Source organism: Zalophus californianus, chromosome 12 (genome assembly GCF_009762305.2).
Source record: "Zalophus californianus isolate mZalCal1 chromosome 12, mZalCal1.pri.v2, whole genome shotgun sequence".
Classification (NCBI taxonomy): Eukaryota; Metazoa; Chordata; class Mammalia; order Carnivora; family Otariidae; genus Zalophus; species Zalophus californianus.
In genome coordinates this window covers 380,040-397,921 of record NC_045606.1, presented here as the reverse complement: position 1 = coordinate 397,921, position 17,882 = coordinate 380,040, and the positions used below count along the sequence as shown (strand labels likewise).

Genomic DNA, 17,882 nt, shown 5'->3' with positions numbered 1-17,882 from the left:
CTTCCTGGGGGGCGGGGGGTTGGATCGGCATGGATGCCCTCTTCATGCCAAGTGCTCGGCTCCCCGGGCCCCCGGGCCTGCTGTGCTGAGGTCCTCTGTCTGTTCAGAGCCCTTCTGCAGGGCTGCTGTTGGTAGGATCCGTCCGTCTTCGGAGGATTCGGCTGCTGACCCTGCAAGGGTGAGGGGGGGCTGCCCCCACGGCACGAAAGCTGGGGTTTCGACGCAGGTGGTGAGGGCCAGGCGGGGAAGACAGGGGACATGTGTCATGTGACGCGGGGGACACGCGCTCCATGTCGTAGCACACACACTGCAAGGAGGACTGCTTGTCACACGCATTGGGCAGGTGGGCTTGGCATCAGGTGTGCGGGACAGCGATGACAGCTGGTCGGATGCAGGGCTGCCGCAGACCTAGACCGCAGGGAGTTGCAGCGTGTGGGAAGCGCCATGGGACTGAAGCGCGGGGGAACGACACGAGGTGCCGGGCCTCTGTGCCCAGGTCTTCCTTGCCCGTGTGGCGCAGACCTGTTGGCGGCAGCCTTTCCGTGACCGCCAGAACCCTGTGCCCCGGCCTCGTCCCCTGGGTTCTCACGGCTTCCCTCCCGCCCCGCTGTGCCCACGCTCCCTCCGCCCGGGCCTCCCTTCCCCGCCGCAGCCCTCCTCGGTCCAGGGCAGCCTGTGCCCAGCGCGCCGGGACGCATGTCAGCAGCTGCTTCTGTCGGCGGGACGGAGCCACCCCGCCCCTGCCTGGGCCAGGGAAGGCCCACCACTCGTCTCAGCCTCTCAAGCTTCCTTTTCCCCCAGTTCTTTTCTGCTTCACCTTTCATAAAAGTGACACCTGCTCCGGCTCTTCCATCGTGGAACTTTCTGGTTCTCAGACCGTGGCCCACCGGCAGCAGGCTGTTGGGTCGGCGCCCCGCCGAGTCCTTCCGTGTGCGTGCGTGTGCACCTGGTGTGTTCGCACACGGTGGCCCCAGAAACCACCACGTGCCCTGCCGGCCCGACACCGCTGACGGCGGCTCGCCTCAGGGACAGCTTCTCAGAGGTCTTCCGGCGTCAGAGTGTGGGCAGGAGGGGGTGCCCCTGGGCTCCCAGTCTGAGGAGCGGTTTGGAGGCTGCCTATAAACAGGGGTGAGTGTACGTCTGTGGGAGAGTGGATGGCTCTGGGGACACCGCTGTCCGGAGGGCGGGGAGAGGCCGGGGCAGCACCGGGCCTCATACTGGGGCTCTCTGGTTTCCTTGTCACCCTGACTGGGCCTCCTGCCGCCGTGGTTTCTCTGCGTGTGGTGCGCACGTTTGGCCCCGGGGCTGTGCCGCGGGCCACGTCCCTCCGGCGGGTGGGTGCGGGAGTCCTAGTGGTACCTCCTCGAGTGCGATTGCTGCTCGGTTGGGCGGTCTGTTGAGAGCTGCAGCAGTAAAGCTGGTCATGATGCAATTGATCTTGGATGCTGAGGGGAAGAAAACTGAGTTGGGGGTCAGAGTTCAGTGTTCTTCACTTGGCGTGTTTGTGGCACAGGTTGTCTCGCTTTTCTTGGAAGATGTCTATTTCACAGTCACGTGCTTGTAAAATGTTTGGGATGCTCTTACCCTTGTTCAAGTAACGAACGTGATTTAAGAAAAAGTCTCACTATAACAGACTTCACCTTTCGGTGAATGAGAACAGCGTGCGGTAAATATCGACGCTGTTTATGTTGGCTGACTGTCCGTACAGCTCGTCACGGGTATTCCCGCAATTTGCATTAAAACCTATCAAATCGTTCACGGGCGTATTATGACGGACTTCATGAACCTTGCCTCTTTTCTTTTAGGTAAAGAATCATCTCATTCTTTTAGGTAAAGAATAATCGTGCTACGAAATTAGAATGTTAAAAGCAGATTGTCAAAACATACTTGTTACAAGAATTTTGTATTAGGTCCTGACACCGGTGGGCAGAGTCCCCACCAGTCATTCTGGGCACCTCAGCCGCATGCTCTCTCTTCACACGGGCTTCTGGTATGACTGGTCAGGGCCGAAGCAGGAACACATGAGAGCAAGGTTGGACACAGGCTGATGACTGTGGGGCGTAGGGATCAAAGCCCAGGAGGGGGCCCTATAGGCCACAGGAGCGACCCTGGCGAGGGAGGGCCCCAGGAGCCATTTGATTCCAGAGACGGGGCTTGTGTTAAACAGATGTCATGAGGAAAGTATGAGGACCGCTTACACACCGGGAGAAGGCATTTGTGAACTCTGAAGCCGACAGAGTTCTCCCCCCCCCCCCCCCCCATCATAGGGTTCTTGTGCAAACCAGGGAAAGCACCAACAGAAGCCGTGGCAGGAGCATCACAGAAGTGAGAGGATGTGGCCAGTAAGCGTGGACACACACGGGAACGTGAGTGCAGGTCGCATTGAGACACTCTTTTCCTGTGCGCTCAGTGGGCAGGGGTCTTGGGGGTTGCAGGACGCCACGTGGGCACGCTGCAGGGGCTGGGTCGTGCGGTGGCCTTGGAAATCCACAGGCGCTCTCTCAGTGGGACGCTTCCCCCCACAGCCCGGGCCAGCAGGCCCCCTGCCGGGTGCACAGCCAGGACAGACCCCCCCAGATCTTCACAGTTCCACGAAAGGAGAGAACCACACCAGCAGTGCCCACGAAGCTTCCCTCTGCTTCCTCACCTGGCATTCTCAATCCCTGTTCCGTCTTTCCCTACCCCAGACTTGTTTTGGTTTTGGTTTTGATAGGACAAATCCAGAAATCATGAAATTTCACCCATACATACTTCAGTAAAAATAGAGGACTGAAGCTTACTGTAATTGTCGTGAATTTCTTAGGGTCACCTAACGCCCAGTCCATGGCCACTTCCTGATTGTCTCACGGAGCTTCCTCACAGCTGGTCTTTCAGATTCGCATGCCAGCAGGCCCCAGTGTGGCATTTGCTTGCGTCTTCTCAGCCTCCTGATTTAGAATACTTCCCCTTCCTTCTTTAATCTCTTGCTGTTTATTTGTACAGAAACTTGGAACTTTGTCTGTTAGACTTTCCCACGTTCTGGACAGGGCTGCCAGTACGTTCACGGTTCTGGTGACCGTGTTCTCTGCTCCTGCCCACGTGCCCTGGCGGGATGCAGTGGGTTTTTGGCCTGGTGTTGGGGACTGTCACAAAGGTGGGGACATCGCAGGATCGTGCCTGGTGTCTAGCATTGTGGACTTTGGTGTTCTGGACCTTTCTGTGGGCAGACCCCGCCCCCCGCCGTCCACCCTGCTGCCCAGAAGCAAGTTTCCAGTGCAGGTGACAAAATGGTGACTTTCTCATGCTGGTCTGCCTTCTTCATTGACTGTCTGGAGTCCTGATAGAGGGACTTGGCTTCCTGAAATTCTGGTTCCTGCACAACCGTTCTATTAATTTTCAGGTGGAGCTGTACTCTGGCCATCAAGGGGACTGATGGGCTTTTGTTTCATGAGCTTATGGACCTTTGACTACATCACATGCTTCAGTCTTTTGTGGACGTTGTTGTTGTTGTTGTTGTTGTTTTGTTTGTTTTTGTTTTTGATGCGGGGGAGGCCAGAGAACCCTGGGCAGGCTCCACGTCCGGCACGGAGCCTAACAGGGGGTTCAGTCTCACAACCCTGAGAACCTGACCTGAGCCAAAATCAAGAGTTGGACGCCCAAAGTGATTGAGGCACTCCTGTGCCCTGACGTTGTTCTCTTTTGAGGTTCAAATTGTCTCGTCTTGGGCGAGCTCGTGTGTCCCTTTCTTGGGGCCTCCTCATTTTGAGTGGTGTCCTTGCTCAGGCTCTGGTCCCTGTGTGACGTGGGCCGCTCCCGTCTGGGAAGACTGGTGGTAGATGCTGAATTGGTGATACTAGGTGGAGAGAAAATTATTGAAGCTAGATTTTAAAGAAGGGAAAGGGTAAAGTATAGATTTCTCAGGCAGGATGTGCAGCTCATCTCCCCAACTGCCCCAGAGGGCCAGGTAGCCTTCTTTCCTCGTGAAAGTGGACTGAGAAGCCTGTGTCCTGAGCCAGACTGTCTTTCCAGGCGGGAATGCACTGAAGAGGATGGTGACCAAGTGTGAGGGCGACAGTGACCCTGGGCAGGAGGGGACAGTGGATGTCAGGGAGGCGCCTGGACCGCATGGAGCTGGTGTGCGGGTGGCTGGGCCTGGAGCAGGGCACCCGATGCTATGGGCTTCTGCTGCTCCAGGAGCTGGGAAGAGGTGGCCACTGGAAAGGAACCTGTATGTGCGGGGGGGGGGGGGGGGGCAGGAGGGCGGGTGGGTGCTGCTGGGAAGGGAGGCCGTGAGCGCGGTGGGCCTGCCTGGTACAGAGCCCTCTGGGTGGGTCACTGTGCACACACTCTGCAGTCGGACTCTTCCTTTCCAAGCTGCACAGTGAGTGTGGCAGTCACATCTCGGTGCTGAGATGGGGCCTGTGGACCTGCTTCCAGGAGGGCATGGTTGGCGTGAGGCTCTGAAGCAGGGCATTCGCCTCCAAGGGTGGGCTCACCTCTTCCAGCTTGCGAAATGCAGAAACCCAGAGAAGAATCCCTGCATTCGCACCTGCTATGGCTCCTGTCTGGGGGCCGGATGTGGTGGGACCAGTGAGCAGGAGGTCAGTGGGAAAGATGGAGATGTCCGGGAAGGGAGAGATTTAACTGCTTAAACATGCGCACGCTTAGGCCCTGGTCCCTCCCACTGGGTATAGTCGGGGAGCCACCCACCGTCCCAGAACCTGGGGAGGGGCCTGAGGGCGGCCCCTGTGCCCCCAGTTATACACCGGTCCCTATTCCCCATGCGCACTTGAGCCTCCTGCACAGACGCCTTTATGTTGGGTCTGTGACCCCTTTACCCGCCACTTCTCGTCCTGACCACTACTGTTCTGAACCCAGGAAGGAAGGAGGCCCCTGGATTCCTGCCACGCACAGGGGCATGGAGGGAGGGGCCGAGCAGAGCTCCCACCGGTGCAGGTGCTGCTGGCTGTGGCGCCCGCAGCGCGAGGAACCTGGCCTGACTTTTCCTTTAACACACGGTCAGGACGCTGTCATGGGGCTGATGGGCTCGTTGGACGTGGGCGCCACAGGGAGGCCTGCCTGCCGCCTGCACCCGGGCTGCTGACTCACGCTCCTCCCCTCCCCTCCCCCCACCCCCAGTGTGCTCGCTGGCAGCTGCAGGGGCGTGGCTCCAGGCCCAGCGGGGATGACAAGGCGAGGGGGGCCCAGAGCACCTGCACATGACAGGAGGCTTATTTTTACACATTGTTGGCTGGAAATAATCGACTTTATTTAAAGAGAATGTGGATTCCAAGTGTTTAAAAAAGCACCCAGCAGTGTGCCTGGCTCCGTGGGGAGGAGGCTGCGGGTCCGCTCGGGGTGAGCTGGCTGGGTGCCTTCCTGGCCGCCCGCCCTGCAGTGCTGTGTGGCCAGAGCCCCTCTTGTGAGTACCCAGCTCTGGGACAGCTCAGCTACTTCGACACAGCTCCACGGGCAGGTGGCCCCTTGAGCGTGGCCCTGTGGCGTCTCTGGCGGCGTGTGCTGCGTGTTATGGTTGAGGGGTCGTGTGGACCCCAGCTGATGAGGGCTCCGTGCTGGGTGTGGGACGCAGACACCCCACCACTGTGAGAGGTCCCGCGGTTTATTTCTCGATTTCTGCCCGTGTTGGCCTTTATTTTGTGTATATCTTATGTATGTGTTTCCGTATTGTTGATGATTTTAAACAGTTAATACACACAGTTCAGAAGGCCGTGCAGTGAGGATGCGTCTCCCGGCTTCATCCTGGTCGGCTTTGCCGGAGCTGTTGTCTGCACATTCGAGCATGTCCATCTGATGTGAGCTTTCAAGCTGCAGTGGGTGCTAGAGCGGGTTGGGGGTGCAGGTGCCGTCTCCCCGGGCCCCGTTTGAGGTGTGGAGATGCTTAGCAGGCTGGTGTGGTTATGGGAGAGCTGCCCGTCGGGGGGGGCCGCAGGGCGGATTGCCACCTCCTGTCTTCAAAAGAGCTGTTTTTCTCTTGATCAAATGTCTGTATTGTGAGGAACTTGGGTAATGCCTAAAGGTACAGAGAAGAAAGGCAAACTGCTTGTTGCTCTTCCACCGGAGACCCCACAGAGACTTAACAGGCATGTCCCTGGGCACGGACACACGTGTGTGTTCCTTCTTAGGGAGCGGGCCTGGGCCGCACTCAGCCGTACGCCGGATGTTTTGCTCCTGGTGCTGAGCAGCCTGTGTACGGGTGTGTGTTGTGGCCTCTGTGTCCAGCGTGCCTGGCCTTGACCTTTCCTGCCTCTTCTACCCTGCTCTCTGCGGCGCTCTCCCGAGCTCCCTTCCAGACTCTGGGGAGGGTCCTCCTTGCCCCTTTTAGCTTCTGCGGAGGCAGACAGCCCTAACCCCGCGTGGCCCCGGCCGCACGGCCGTGTCCACACCGTCATCCCCCTGAGCGCATCCTTTTTGTCCTGGTGCCCCCTTGTGAAGGACACAGATTGGATCACGACCCCCGATGACCTCATTTTAACTTGGACGTAAGGCACATTCTGAGGTGGTGGAAGTTAGGACGACATAGGATTTTGGGGGTCACACTTCAGCCCCTAACAGCAGCCACTTGGCGGCCCCGACGGCTGGGCCGTGGTGGATGCCAGCCTCACATCTGAGGCGTGTGAGGCATGCGCACAGGAGGTAAACACGTTCTCGTCCCCATGCTTCAGCCAGTAAAAATGCCTCCCCGTGGACCAGCACCTGGCAGAGGTGAGGGGCTGGCGGCCTGCATGCGCTCTGAGCCTTTTCCACGTATTTTCGTGTGCACCAAGGAAGACCTGCATGATGCCGTGTCCCCCACGGAGTGTCCGCTGGGCTTCCTTCCGGAGGGCTGGAGAAGGTGGCTGAGCTGCACGTCCATCACTGGGCTTTTGTCTTTACCTTAGGTGTTAAACTCACCGTAGTGGGCTTGTGAGTCCAAACTTTTATGAAGCTGTTTTTGCTGTTATTAGCACCGTTCCATTTAACAGCAAGCATTTTCTCGTGTTTTGTTTGTGCCTTCCGCTGCGTGGCCAGGCGTGTCCGCATCTGTGCTGGGTTGGCCCCGCAGGGACAGGCGGCGTGGCGGGTGGGTTTTCCAGGCGGCCTGTGCTTTGCTGTGTTGCCCTCCCTGTGCGCTCCTTACCAGGAGAGAGCCAGGGCTGTGGAGGGTTAGGGTGGAAGCCAAGCAGCTGCGGGCTGAAGTTGTTCTGCTGTCTTGTGGAGCTAGGCCCTGCCGGGCAGGTGGTGAGAAAGCAGGAGCCCCGGGACTTCATTACTGCCACCCTTTGGTTGAGCGATGGGCCTGGTCTGTGAGCTTTGGGAAGCCCGCCAGCAGGCCCGCCGTGTTGTGGAGCCGGGCTGTGGGCGCTGTCCCCAACCCGTGGCGCTGCCCTCAGGGGCTTCTCTGCGGCGTCCTTTCATCCCCGTGCTTTCCCAGGAGGCCTGAGTAGGAGGGTCAGGAAGTGCGAGACTCAGCTTCTCAGATGCTGGAGATGTGTGGGTGTGGGTATGTGGCCAGGGCCTGGGCGTGCGGTGGGGTCTGCTGGTGCGCGGTGGGGGCCGGGCGTGCGGTGGGCGCTGGCTGGGTCTGTGGTGGAAGGCCGGGCGTGCGGTGGGGGGGGGCCGTGGTGGGCGGTGGTGGGGGGCCGGGCGTGCGGTGGGGTCTGCTGGTGCACGGTGGGGGCCGGGCGTGCGGTGGGCGCTGGGTCTGTGGTGGAAGGCCGGGCGTGCGGTGGCGGGGGGGCCGTGGTGTGCGGTGGTGGGGGGCCGGGCGTGCGGTGGGGTCTGCTGGTGCGCGGTGTGGGCCGGGCGTGCGGTGGGGCCTGGGCGTGCGGTGGGGGCCTGGGCGTGCGGTGGGGTCTGCTGGTGCGCGGTGGGGGCCGGGCGTGCAGTGGGGGCCGGGTCTGTGGTGGAAGGCCGGGCATGCGGTGGGGGCTGGGCGTGCGGTGGGGCCGTGGCGCTCCTGCGTATGGGGCCGGGTGCATCTCACCTGTTGTTCTTCCCCAGGAGGCAGGAGCAGTTCCAGAGAAACCCCGACAGCTACAACGGTGCCGTGCGTGAGAACTACACCTGGTCGCAGGACTACACCGACCTGGAGCTCAAGGTGCCGGTGCCCAAGCACGTGGTGAAGGGCAGGCAGGTAACCGAGGGGCGCCTCCAGCTTCTCTGCTCGGCTTCTGTCTTTGGGCACAGGTGTCAGGGGCAGCTGTGCCGGAGCCAGGCTGGCCTGTCTTCCAGACGTACCCTCCCCCAGCCTTGCTGTGCTGCACGGGCACACCTGGGGGCTGGTGGTTCATTCCACTGTTGTCCTGTGGGTCATTGCTCGGCGTCTTCACGGAAAGCTCCACAAAGGAGGTAGGGTGGTCGATATGCTCGTTTCACAGATGGAGAAGGTGGTGTCCCGAGCAGGGGCCCCTGGGCTCTGCAGTGGCATGTGGACGCCCGGTCCTGTGCTCTGTGAGGCTCCCCCATCGGAGCAGGGGCCACATCAGGTGGGAACAGTGGCACTCACAGCTCCACTTGGTCTCTCCACCTCCGTGAGCATGAGTAGAAATTTAATCCTTCAGTGGGAGAGAGATGTTTACTTTTTCTAAGTAGGTAGGCTTCACTTTAAAGGAAAAAGCCCCATGTGGTTTGTGAAACTTACAATCCCTTCAACGTAAAGAATTCCGATACTTGCGGGGAAAGCGCGCCCTCCTCTCATCAGCCTTCACAGGAGCCTGCAAATCAAGCCACACCTTCCATGTCCGTAGGCAGGAAAGTGAGGCCGAGGGGTTGCTCAGCCTCCCGAGCTGACACAGCGAGCTCACCGTGTCCCCCACTCCTGCTGTGCCTGGACACTGAGCGCCCTCGGAGTGTGTCTGGGTGGCGATGGGTGGATGAGGCCATGGTTGGCGCAGGGGTGTTAGCCCCCGAAGCTCAGGCTGCTTTCCCACTAGTCAAAGACCAGCACTGCTGGCTTCTTTCCAAGAGCAGGTCCCACAGTGCGTAAAATGGAGCTCGTCCGTGAGCTCTTGTACATTTTCTGGAAACGGCCACCACGTGAAGTGGCACCGGCTCCTGCTGGTCTGGATATGTGTGAGCGAGAGCCAGGCTGGGCGGTGAGTGAGCCCCTCCGGGTCCCCCATCTTGAGGTGCTGACCCCAGACTGCCCACGCTCTACCTGGAACAGGCCCGTCTTGTGCGTTGATGAAGGCGGCCCGTTCTGCCGCACAGGCTTTGTGGCTCCGTGTCTGGTGTGTGGCTGGCTGTCATGACACCGTCCACTCGTTTCCCCCTTTACCCCTTTTCCCACCCTGTCTGAGGAGATCTCACTGGCGTCCGTGACCCCTGGTCAGGTGGACTTCGGGATCCAAGGCAAGACCTGGTGACTAGGGGTCATCCCCCCGGGATCTGGCTCCAGTGACCATGTCCCCTTTGGTGCTGGTAGGGTCATGGCCGGCTGGTGCGGGCTGACCTTCCTGGGGGAGTACTTTGCCCGGCATCTTCTGGGGTTTTATGGGGCAGGTGTTGATTTAGGGCTTATTTTTTTGGTGGGATTGCTTTGTGCGTAGGTGAAGGAGTTATGAAAAGTGTTGGCTGTGGACTTTGCTGGTCTACTGTCTGCCTTCTAACTTGTCTATGAACTTCTGGAGCTTTCTCCAGAAGGACTTGTGTCATACCCAGCTCAAAACTAGTAATTTTCTCTTTGACTCTGGAGACCCAGGTGACCTGGCCTCTCCCACTGTCCTTTCTGCCCGGGAGGCGGACATGCTGGTGATGTCAGTGTGTCTTCTGACTCTGCTCTGCCACGAGCACTGTATCGTGGGGTCCTGCTGCCCTTCATCACATCGCCGAAGGGACAGGCCATCGTACCAGGGGGTCAGATCCACACTTCCCTCAAGTGCAGGTGTCCTGGTCTCTGGGAGGATATGCCCTTGCTTTCACCCAGTGCAGCCCTGGGTTTTGCTTGTTTTTGCATGAGACATTTACTGGGCACGTGATGGTCCCCAGGACTCGGCCGGGATTGCTGCTCTGGGGCTGACGCCTGTGGGGCTCGGGCAGTGACCGTCGGCACCGGTAGGGCCGCTCCGGGGGGTGGTAGGTGGCGTGTGGTGCATCAGCTGGTGGTCCGTTTGCTCGGGCCCTGCCCGGCCCCCTTCTTTCCAGCCCTCCGAGGCATCTGTGGCTCACACTGGAGGCCGTGGTGGAGAGTGACCTGTCCAGGGTCTCCCGGGCTGGCGTGCTCTGGGGCCAGCGCTCCCGGCACGCAGAGGTGTGCACGCAAGCCTGGGTGTTTTCGGCGCCGCACCGGAGGAACCGTGTTCCGCGTGACCCCTGCGGACCGCGTCTCTGCCAGTCTGGCCTCATCGCCCACGTGAGGGAAGCCTCCCCCTCCTTCAGTGGTGTCCTTTGTCCAGGTTACTGTGTTGTTTGGTCTTTGTAGCTGAGGTAAGGTGACGTACTGCTTTCAGGTGCACAGCCTGGCGATTTGATCCCCCTGTCTGCAGGAAGTCTGGTTAACACCTGTCACTGCACATAGTAACGGAGTTGTTTCTCTTGGGACGTGAACTCTCGGGATTTAGTCTCTTAGCAACTTCCACGTTCCCTGTTATTCCCACGCTGCAGCCTTCTAAAATTTTGTGGTCTCTCATTTTTTTTAGTGATCTAAGCATTTTAGCCATGACTCACTTAAAACTTCGGAATAGGTTTATTCTGTGTGTCTTGGCTTTTGCCGGTCTAAGCGTTTTTTCTCAGAGTTGCCGCATTCTTTGTGGACTGGCCCCCTTCCAGCTCTTCTCTGAGGTGCCTGAGGTGCCTGTCCCAGCTACCCATCAGCAGTGTTGATTTTTGGGATTTGTCTGTGGCACCTGTCAGATGTCATCGTGTTGGTAGCTGCGGTTGCAGGAGCATGGTGACAAAGTCACAGATTGGGGGTGTGTGTGTGGGGGGGTGTGCGGGGGGCGGGCTGCATGCTGACACAGGGCCCCTGCGCCCCCGCTTCTCCAGCAGCAGAGCATCGCCTCTGGGGCCGATTTTCCTAGAAGCGGACTTGCCCCTTGGGTGTCGAGGAGGACAGGAAAGAGCATGTGCGCAATGCCTCACACAGCCTTTTTGCTGTTTATCATTCTGCTGGAGAATCTGAGGAAACACTCGCAGGGAAGCTTTGGTCTCCTGCATGAGGGAAACGTGGTCAGCTCTTTGCTCCGTCCACTCTGCTGAGGAAGGCAGCCAGGTTCTCCTTCCTGTCCTCAGTGCGGGCACTGAGTGGTGTGCTCACCACAGAGGTGTTGGCGCGATCCCCAGTGTCACCTGGGGCTGGTTGGGAACCTGGCATTTCACTGAACCCTAGCATTTTAATGCTGGGACTTTGAGAGATTTGGAGTCTAAACCTGTTGTTTTGCTGATGACAGGGCCGCAGACTGTCTGGTAAAACGGTGGCGGAGCAGAGACCAGGACCCGGCTGCATTAGCTCGTTGCCTTTCGGGTGGACAGTGTCATGATGTTGCTGCAAAGTCATGGCCGAGTACATTGGACGACAAGCAGATTTCTCTCCTCCTTGGTATGCTGCTTCCTGCTGGAGTTGTGGGTGGTCTGTGCCAACCTGCTGGCTGGTGGGCTCACAGCCGTGCCTCACGCCGCCTGTGTCTTCACCACAGGAACCTTCCAGAACAGCACCAAGGCTTCTGAGCATGTCTTGTACAGCAGTGCTTTGCCCCTGAGCTTGATGCAGCTGATGGAGTTTGTCTGAAAGCTCTGTACCACAGGGTTCCCTTCTTAGAAGGTGTTTAGAACGAATGTCGGCCGGAGCTTTAGAGAGGCAGCTTCTGTAACAGGAGGTTCATAGGCTCCATGTCTGCTTCGTACAGTGTTTGAATGCTCAGGACGTTGGTCTCTTCAGGACTGTAAACACTGATGGCAGGAAGTGTCTCTCCTGCGTCTGCCCTCTCGTCCTCTCCCAGCCCCCGCCCTGCCCCCAGCATCATGTACTAGCTGCCGGGACGTTCTGGCAGATAGACGCGTTTGTGATCAAGTATGAGCATGTACCGTCACACCCCCCCTCAGCACGATGACACGTTCGCGCACCTCTTCCCAGTGTTGGCCACACCGGGGCGGCTCTGGTCTCTGGCACTGGCTCCTGTGTCCCCCGTGCCCCAAGCGTGCCTGCTCAGGCTGCCAGAAACCCAAACATGCAGGTGCCCTGAACCCCACGGCCCCTCACACCCAGGGCTCCCATCTGCCTTTGTCCCGTCAGGCAGCAAGCTGGTTACTAAACGAGTCCCCTGCTAATTGGCACTGAGGTTGTTTCCAGTCTTCTGCTGGAAATAGACAATAAAACAGTAATGCCCTTTAATAAATTTTATCTTGGGGAGCTGCTGCGTGGCTCAGTTAAGTGTCTGACTTTGGTTTCGACTCAGGTCATGATCTCAGAGTTGTGGGATCGAGCCCTGAGTCGGGCTCTGCACTCAGTGGGGAGTCTGCTTGAGATTCTTTCTCCCCCTCTCGCTGCCCCCCCCACCTCACACACACGCGATTTTTTGCTCTCTCTCTCTAAATCAAATCTTTTTATTTGTATTTTTTTTTTTTAAAGATTTTATTTACTGGGGCACCTGCGTGGCTCAGATGGTTGGGCGTCTGCCTTCGGCTCGTGCCATGATCCCAGGGTCCTGGGATCGGGCCCCACATTGGGCTCCCTGCTCAGGGGGGAGCCTGCTTCTCCCTCTCCCTTTGCCTCTCCCCCTGCTAATGCTCTCTCTCTCTGTGTGTCAAATGAACAAATCTTAAAAAAAAAAAAAGATTTTATTTATGTGAGAGAGAGAGCAGAAGCTGGGTGAGGGGCAGAGAGAGAAGTAGGCTCCCCACTGAACAGGGAGCCCAATGCAGGACTTGATCCCAGGACCCCAGGATCTTGACCTGAGCCGAAGGTGGACGCTTCACCGACTGAGCCACCCAGGTGCCCCATAAATAAATCTTTTAAAAAAAAATAGATCTATTCAAGTCCTTTAACTTTTTAAACATTGGAGGTTTTTTATTGTTGAATTTTAAGAGTTCTTTTTAAGTGTAGTTACTGTACTCTTGTCAGATAATTTGCAGGTATTTTCTCCTCCATGAATTGTCTTTTTGCTTTTTTTTTTTTTAAGGATTTTATTTATTTATTAGAGAGAGAGAGAGAGTGCATGTGCATGAGCTGGGGGCAGAGGCAGAGGGAGAAGCAGGCTCCCCACTGAGCAGGGAGCCTGACGCAGGGCTTGATCCCAGGACCCTGGGATCATGACCTGAGCCAAAGGCAGGTGCTTCACTGACTGAGCCACCTAAACGCCCCTTTTTTTACTTTCTTAAGAGATGGTGTTTTTTGAATTACAAGAATCTTTAGTTTTGATAAGGCCTAGAATTTACTCATTTATTTTTGGTTGTTTGTGCAGATCTAAGAAACCATTGCCTAATCCAAGGACATGGATAATTACATTTTTGTCTTCTAAGAGTTTTATAGTTTTAGCTCTTACATACAGGTTTTTGATCCATTTTGAGTTAATTTTTGGATAAGGTATGAGGGAGTTGTCTAACTTCATTCTTTTGCATGTGGATATCCATTTGTCATAGACCCATTTATTGAAAAGACTGTTCTTCCCCTCATTGAATTGCCTTGCCACCCTTGTTTAAAATCAACTGACTGTAAATTTATGGGTTTATTACTGAATTTTAAATTCTATTCCATTGATCTGTATGTTCATCCTTTTGCCAGTACCACACTGTTTTGATTATTGTATCTTTGTAGTAAGTTTTGAAATTTTTTGTTCTTTTTCTCCATGACTGCTTTCTTTTATGTTCAATAGAAATTTTCTAGTGTAGTATTTTATTTTTTACTTTTATTATTATTATTTAAGATTTTTTTCTTTTAGAAGAGAGAGAGAGAGCATGCCAGGGAGGGGCAAAGGGAGAGAGAGAATCTCAAGCAGAATCCCTGGGAGTGTGGAGCCCAAGTGGGGCTTGATCCCATGACCCTGAGATCATGATGTGAGCTGACATCAAGAGTCGGGCGCTTAACCGGTTGAGCCACCCAGGCACCCTGGGTAGTATTTTAATTCTTTCTCTCTTTTTTTTAAACTATATTTTTTGGGATATTGTCTTAGTGTTTTTTCTGGGATTACAATCTATTTCAGATCAATACAACTTAATTTTAATGTGTATCCGGAATTGGCTTTTATATGATAACTTCTGTTCTCTGCTCCTTTGTGCTGCAGTTGTTTTAAATTAAATAGAGAAAGAGAGTTAACAAAAGGTACACTTATACTGTCTTTTCTATTTATCTTTACCAGCACTCTCTATTTCTTCATGCGGGTTCAAGTAACTATCTAGTGTCCTTTCATTTCAGCCTGAAGAACTCTCTAGTTTCTTGCAGGGCTTGTGTAAGAAAAGATAGGCCTGTTAGGGATGAATTCTCTCAGGGTTTTGTTGTTGTTGTTGTTGGTTTTTAAATCTGTGAATGTCTTAATTTTTCCTTCAACTTTGAAGGATAGTGTTGCCTGATATAGAATTCTTTGTTGACATGCCTTCCCTTCACCCTTTGAATATTCCCACCCACTGCTTACTAGCCTGCATGGTTTCTTTCTTTCTCTCGTTCTTCATTTTTTTTTTTTAAAGATTTTATTTATTTGTTTAAAAGAGCATGAGTGGGGAGTGGGGGGGGGGGACACAGGCAGAGGGAGAAGCAGGCTCCCCGCTGAGCAGGGAGCCCGATGCGGGGCTCGATCTCAGGACCCTGGGACCATGACCTGAGCTGGAGGCAGACACTTAACGACTGAGCCACCCAGGCGCCCCATCATTTGTCCTGTCTTTAGATTTTCTGATTCTTTCTTCTAGCTGCTGTGATTTGCTTTTGGACCCTCTAGTAGATTTTCTGCTTCAGTTTTTTTCCCCAGTTACTTTTAAATTCCAGAATTTGTATTTTTTTTTTAAAGTAATGTTTATCTGTTTATTGATATTCTTCATGAGATATTATTCTCATACTTTCTTTTAGTTATTTGCACATGGTTTTCTTTAGCTTTATGAGTATATTTACAATAGCTGACTTACAGACTTTCTACTAAGCCCATGTCTAGACTTCCTTGGGGACAGGTTTTATTGTTTGCTTTTGTTACATGTATATGGACTCTCTTTTCTTGTTTTAGTGAGTCCTATAATTTTTTGTTGAAAAGTATGGACATTTTAAATAACAATATGGCAACTCTGGAACTCAGATTCTCCCTTTTTCTCATGGTTTGTTGCTGTTGGTACTTGATGTAGTTGTTCTTGTTTGTTGGATGGCTTTTCTGAGCTAATTTTCTAAAGTCTGTATTCTTTATTGTGGTGGCCAGTGAAGTCTCTACTTGGTGAACTTAGTGATCAGCAAATGATTGGACAGACTTTCTTAAACACCTAGGACCAGTGAATTTCTTTCCCAGGGAACTCTGTGTATGTATTAGGGCCTGCCTTTAACACTTAGCCTAGCAGTTGAAAGTTCTGCCTTAGCCTCCACTTGCTCATGCAGAGTCTCAAAGTCAACCAGTGGTGAGAGTTAGGGCCTCACCGAAGGGTTTTTTTCTAAGCCTGCACATTCATGTGTCCAAGTTTTCAAAACCTCCACGGACATTATATTCCACAACTTTTCCTTTTGTTTGCCTCAGCTGTTATCCACTGTTTCAGTCAGCTGTGAAGTTAAAATACTTGCCTCTGATTGTTTTCAACAAACACTCCCTGGGGAAAAGGCTTTTCCAAGTCCATTTAAAAACAGCCTAACAAGTGGGGTCTTCTGGGGAACCATACCACAGGTCAAGTAATCCGAGTTCTTGAGAATGAAGTTTTGGAGGAGCTCCAGCTCCTCTGTGCTCCCTCTGATGGCTGCCAGGCTGTGCTGGGGATGTGGGTTACCAAGGGGCTAGAGAGTGAGAACGGGCCCAGGGTCAGCTAAAATGTCATAAAGCTTGTTTTTCTTGACTCAATGCTCTCTGGGTTCCTGCAAACCTTTGATTAGTTCTCAAAGTTCAGAAAACGTACATATTGACAATTTTTATGTTCTTGTTGCTTTTTGAAAGAGCTTTTTTGGAGGTGTTACTCTATAATTTTCACTTTTGGATTAGGAATTTCTTGTGTAGCTTTTTGTTTTCCTGGTGTGTCTTTTTAACTTGTAAAAAATAGTATCTTTTCATCATAATGTCCGAATCACCTAGACGCACTAGTAAAGAATATTGTCTAGAAATCGCTTTCCCTAAGGCCCTCTCACCTCTGATTCCCACCTGGACCAATTATGGTTCAGTTCTGCTGTATAGTTTCCATCCTGGAGCTCCCTTTCGCTGTACTTCTGGATTAAATTCAGTGTTTTGGACCCCTTTTGGATCTCCCTCCCCACCCCGCTCAGTTTTATTAAGGTGTAATTGACATATGACAGCCTTTGAGCTTCGGGGGTATAGCATAAGGCTCTGATACCTGTATTGTACAGTGGTCACCAGGGTAGGATTAGTTACACTTGTCACCATACATAGTTAAGGTTTCGTGTCTGTGTGTGTGGTGAGTGTTGGCGTTCTCTCTTAGCAGCTTCTTCATGCCCGGTACCGTGTTGTGAGCTGCGGTCACCGTGCTGTGGAGGAGGTCCAGGCCCCACTGACCTTCCTATTGGACGTTTATGCCTTTGACCCCGTTCCCCCAGGATCTTCCTCTGGTTTGTTTTTTTTTCCTCATTTTGCTGGGCTATAGCCTCAAGGAACTTTCTCAAGGTATGTTGTAAATAAGGAATTCTTGAATGTCTTAAAATGTAGTTATTTTAAACTTTCCGTTATTTCATGGTTTGGGTGTGTATGGAAATCTAACTTTAAAAAAAGTTCTCCCCTTAGAAAATTGAAGACATTGCTTCCCTCTCATCTTAATGTCCAGTGTTAACTGTTTCTAGAGATCTCTTCTGTTCAGGTTCTTTGTGAGTAAACTTTTATCCCTGGTCTTTGGAATTTTTAGGGCCTTATTTTGAATTCTCGGTGTTACAAGTCCACGAGTTTGTGTGTGTTGTGTTTTACTCCTTCTGCACAGCCCTCAGTGGGGTTTTGTCCGAAGGCATGTTTTCCTCGACCCCAGAGCATTGTCTTGTTGCTGCATGGTTTCCGGCACACCGCCCCACAGCCTGGATGGGTCTTTGTCTCTACCTTGATGTTTTTTGACTTTGTTTTCCAGTCTTTCTGTTACAGATTCTATTTTAGCTTCTGTGTGTTTAATTCTAAGTGGTGTATGTGTGTGATTGTTCTATTTTCATATTTCGTTTTGGTTCCATAGTCACACCTCTCACGCCTCTCTGAGGATATATACTGGAAATATTTTAGAATTTCCTTTTTTCCTATTTGCTCTGTAGTCTTTGTTTTTTCATGCTGTTGCTTTAAGGGTGCCTTTCTTAATTCCCTGGTAGTTTTTTTAATTAAACGTATTTTCCCCATTCTTTTGAGGAGGGGATGGTGTTGATGGTGTTCTCCATTATGTGGCTGAGGTCTGGTCGAAGCCGAGGGGCCGACCGGCCAGCCTTCCGTACAGCACGTGGGGCCGACCGCCCCCACCGCCCCTCAGACTGCTGCTCCGTGTCTCGAGCCTCGAGCGCTGCCCCCGTCGGTCTGTACCACAGCGGGGTCCTGTCCCCTCTGGTGGGGCTTCCGCAGCTGTCCCAGGGCTGGCTCTGAGCGGCTCTGCTCCCGTCCTCCCTGCCTGCTGACTGTCAGCCGGAAGCCCCACGCCCAGACGAGCAGACCACTCACTCGTCCCTGCTCCATGCTGTCTGTCCCCACACTCTTCTCCTTTGTCTCCGCATTTCCTCCTCCTCCTTCCTCCCTTTTGCATTGTCTGGGGTTTTTCTCTTTGTGCTTTGTTCCTGTCGTTTCTGTGGGTCACAGAGGCTGGGGCACGATCACCCTTCCCAA

At 53.9% G+C, this 17,882-nt stretch overlaps 1 protein-coding gene across 6 annotated transcripts in view; it reads left to right on the top strand.

The window, feature by feature from the left end:
* NUDCD3 (NudC domain containing 3) overlaps positions 1–17,882 on the top strand; it is a 58,089-nt gene that overhangs the window by 27,886 nt on the left and 12,321 nt on the right. For all 6 annotated transcript variants that reach the window (XR_003516425.2, XR_003516426.2, XM_027573647.2 and 3 more), the window contains exon 3: positions 7,981–8,113. Coding sequence is in view for 4 of the 6 variants with exons in the window: in XM_027573647.2 (XP_027429448.2) it covers positions 7,981–8,113 (133 nt within the window). In the remaining 2 variants the exon portion in view is untranslated. The remainder of the gene's footprint in view (positions 1–7,980; positions 8,114–17,882) is intronic.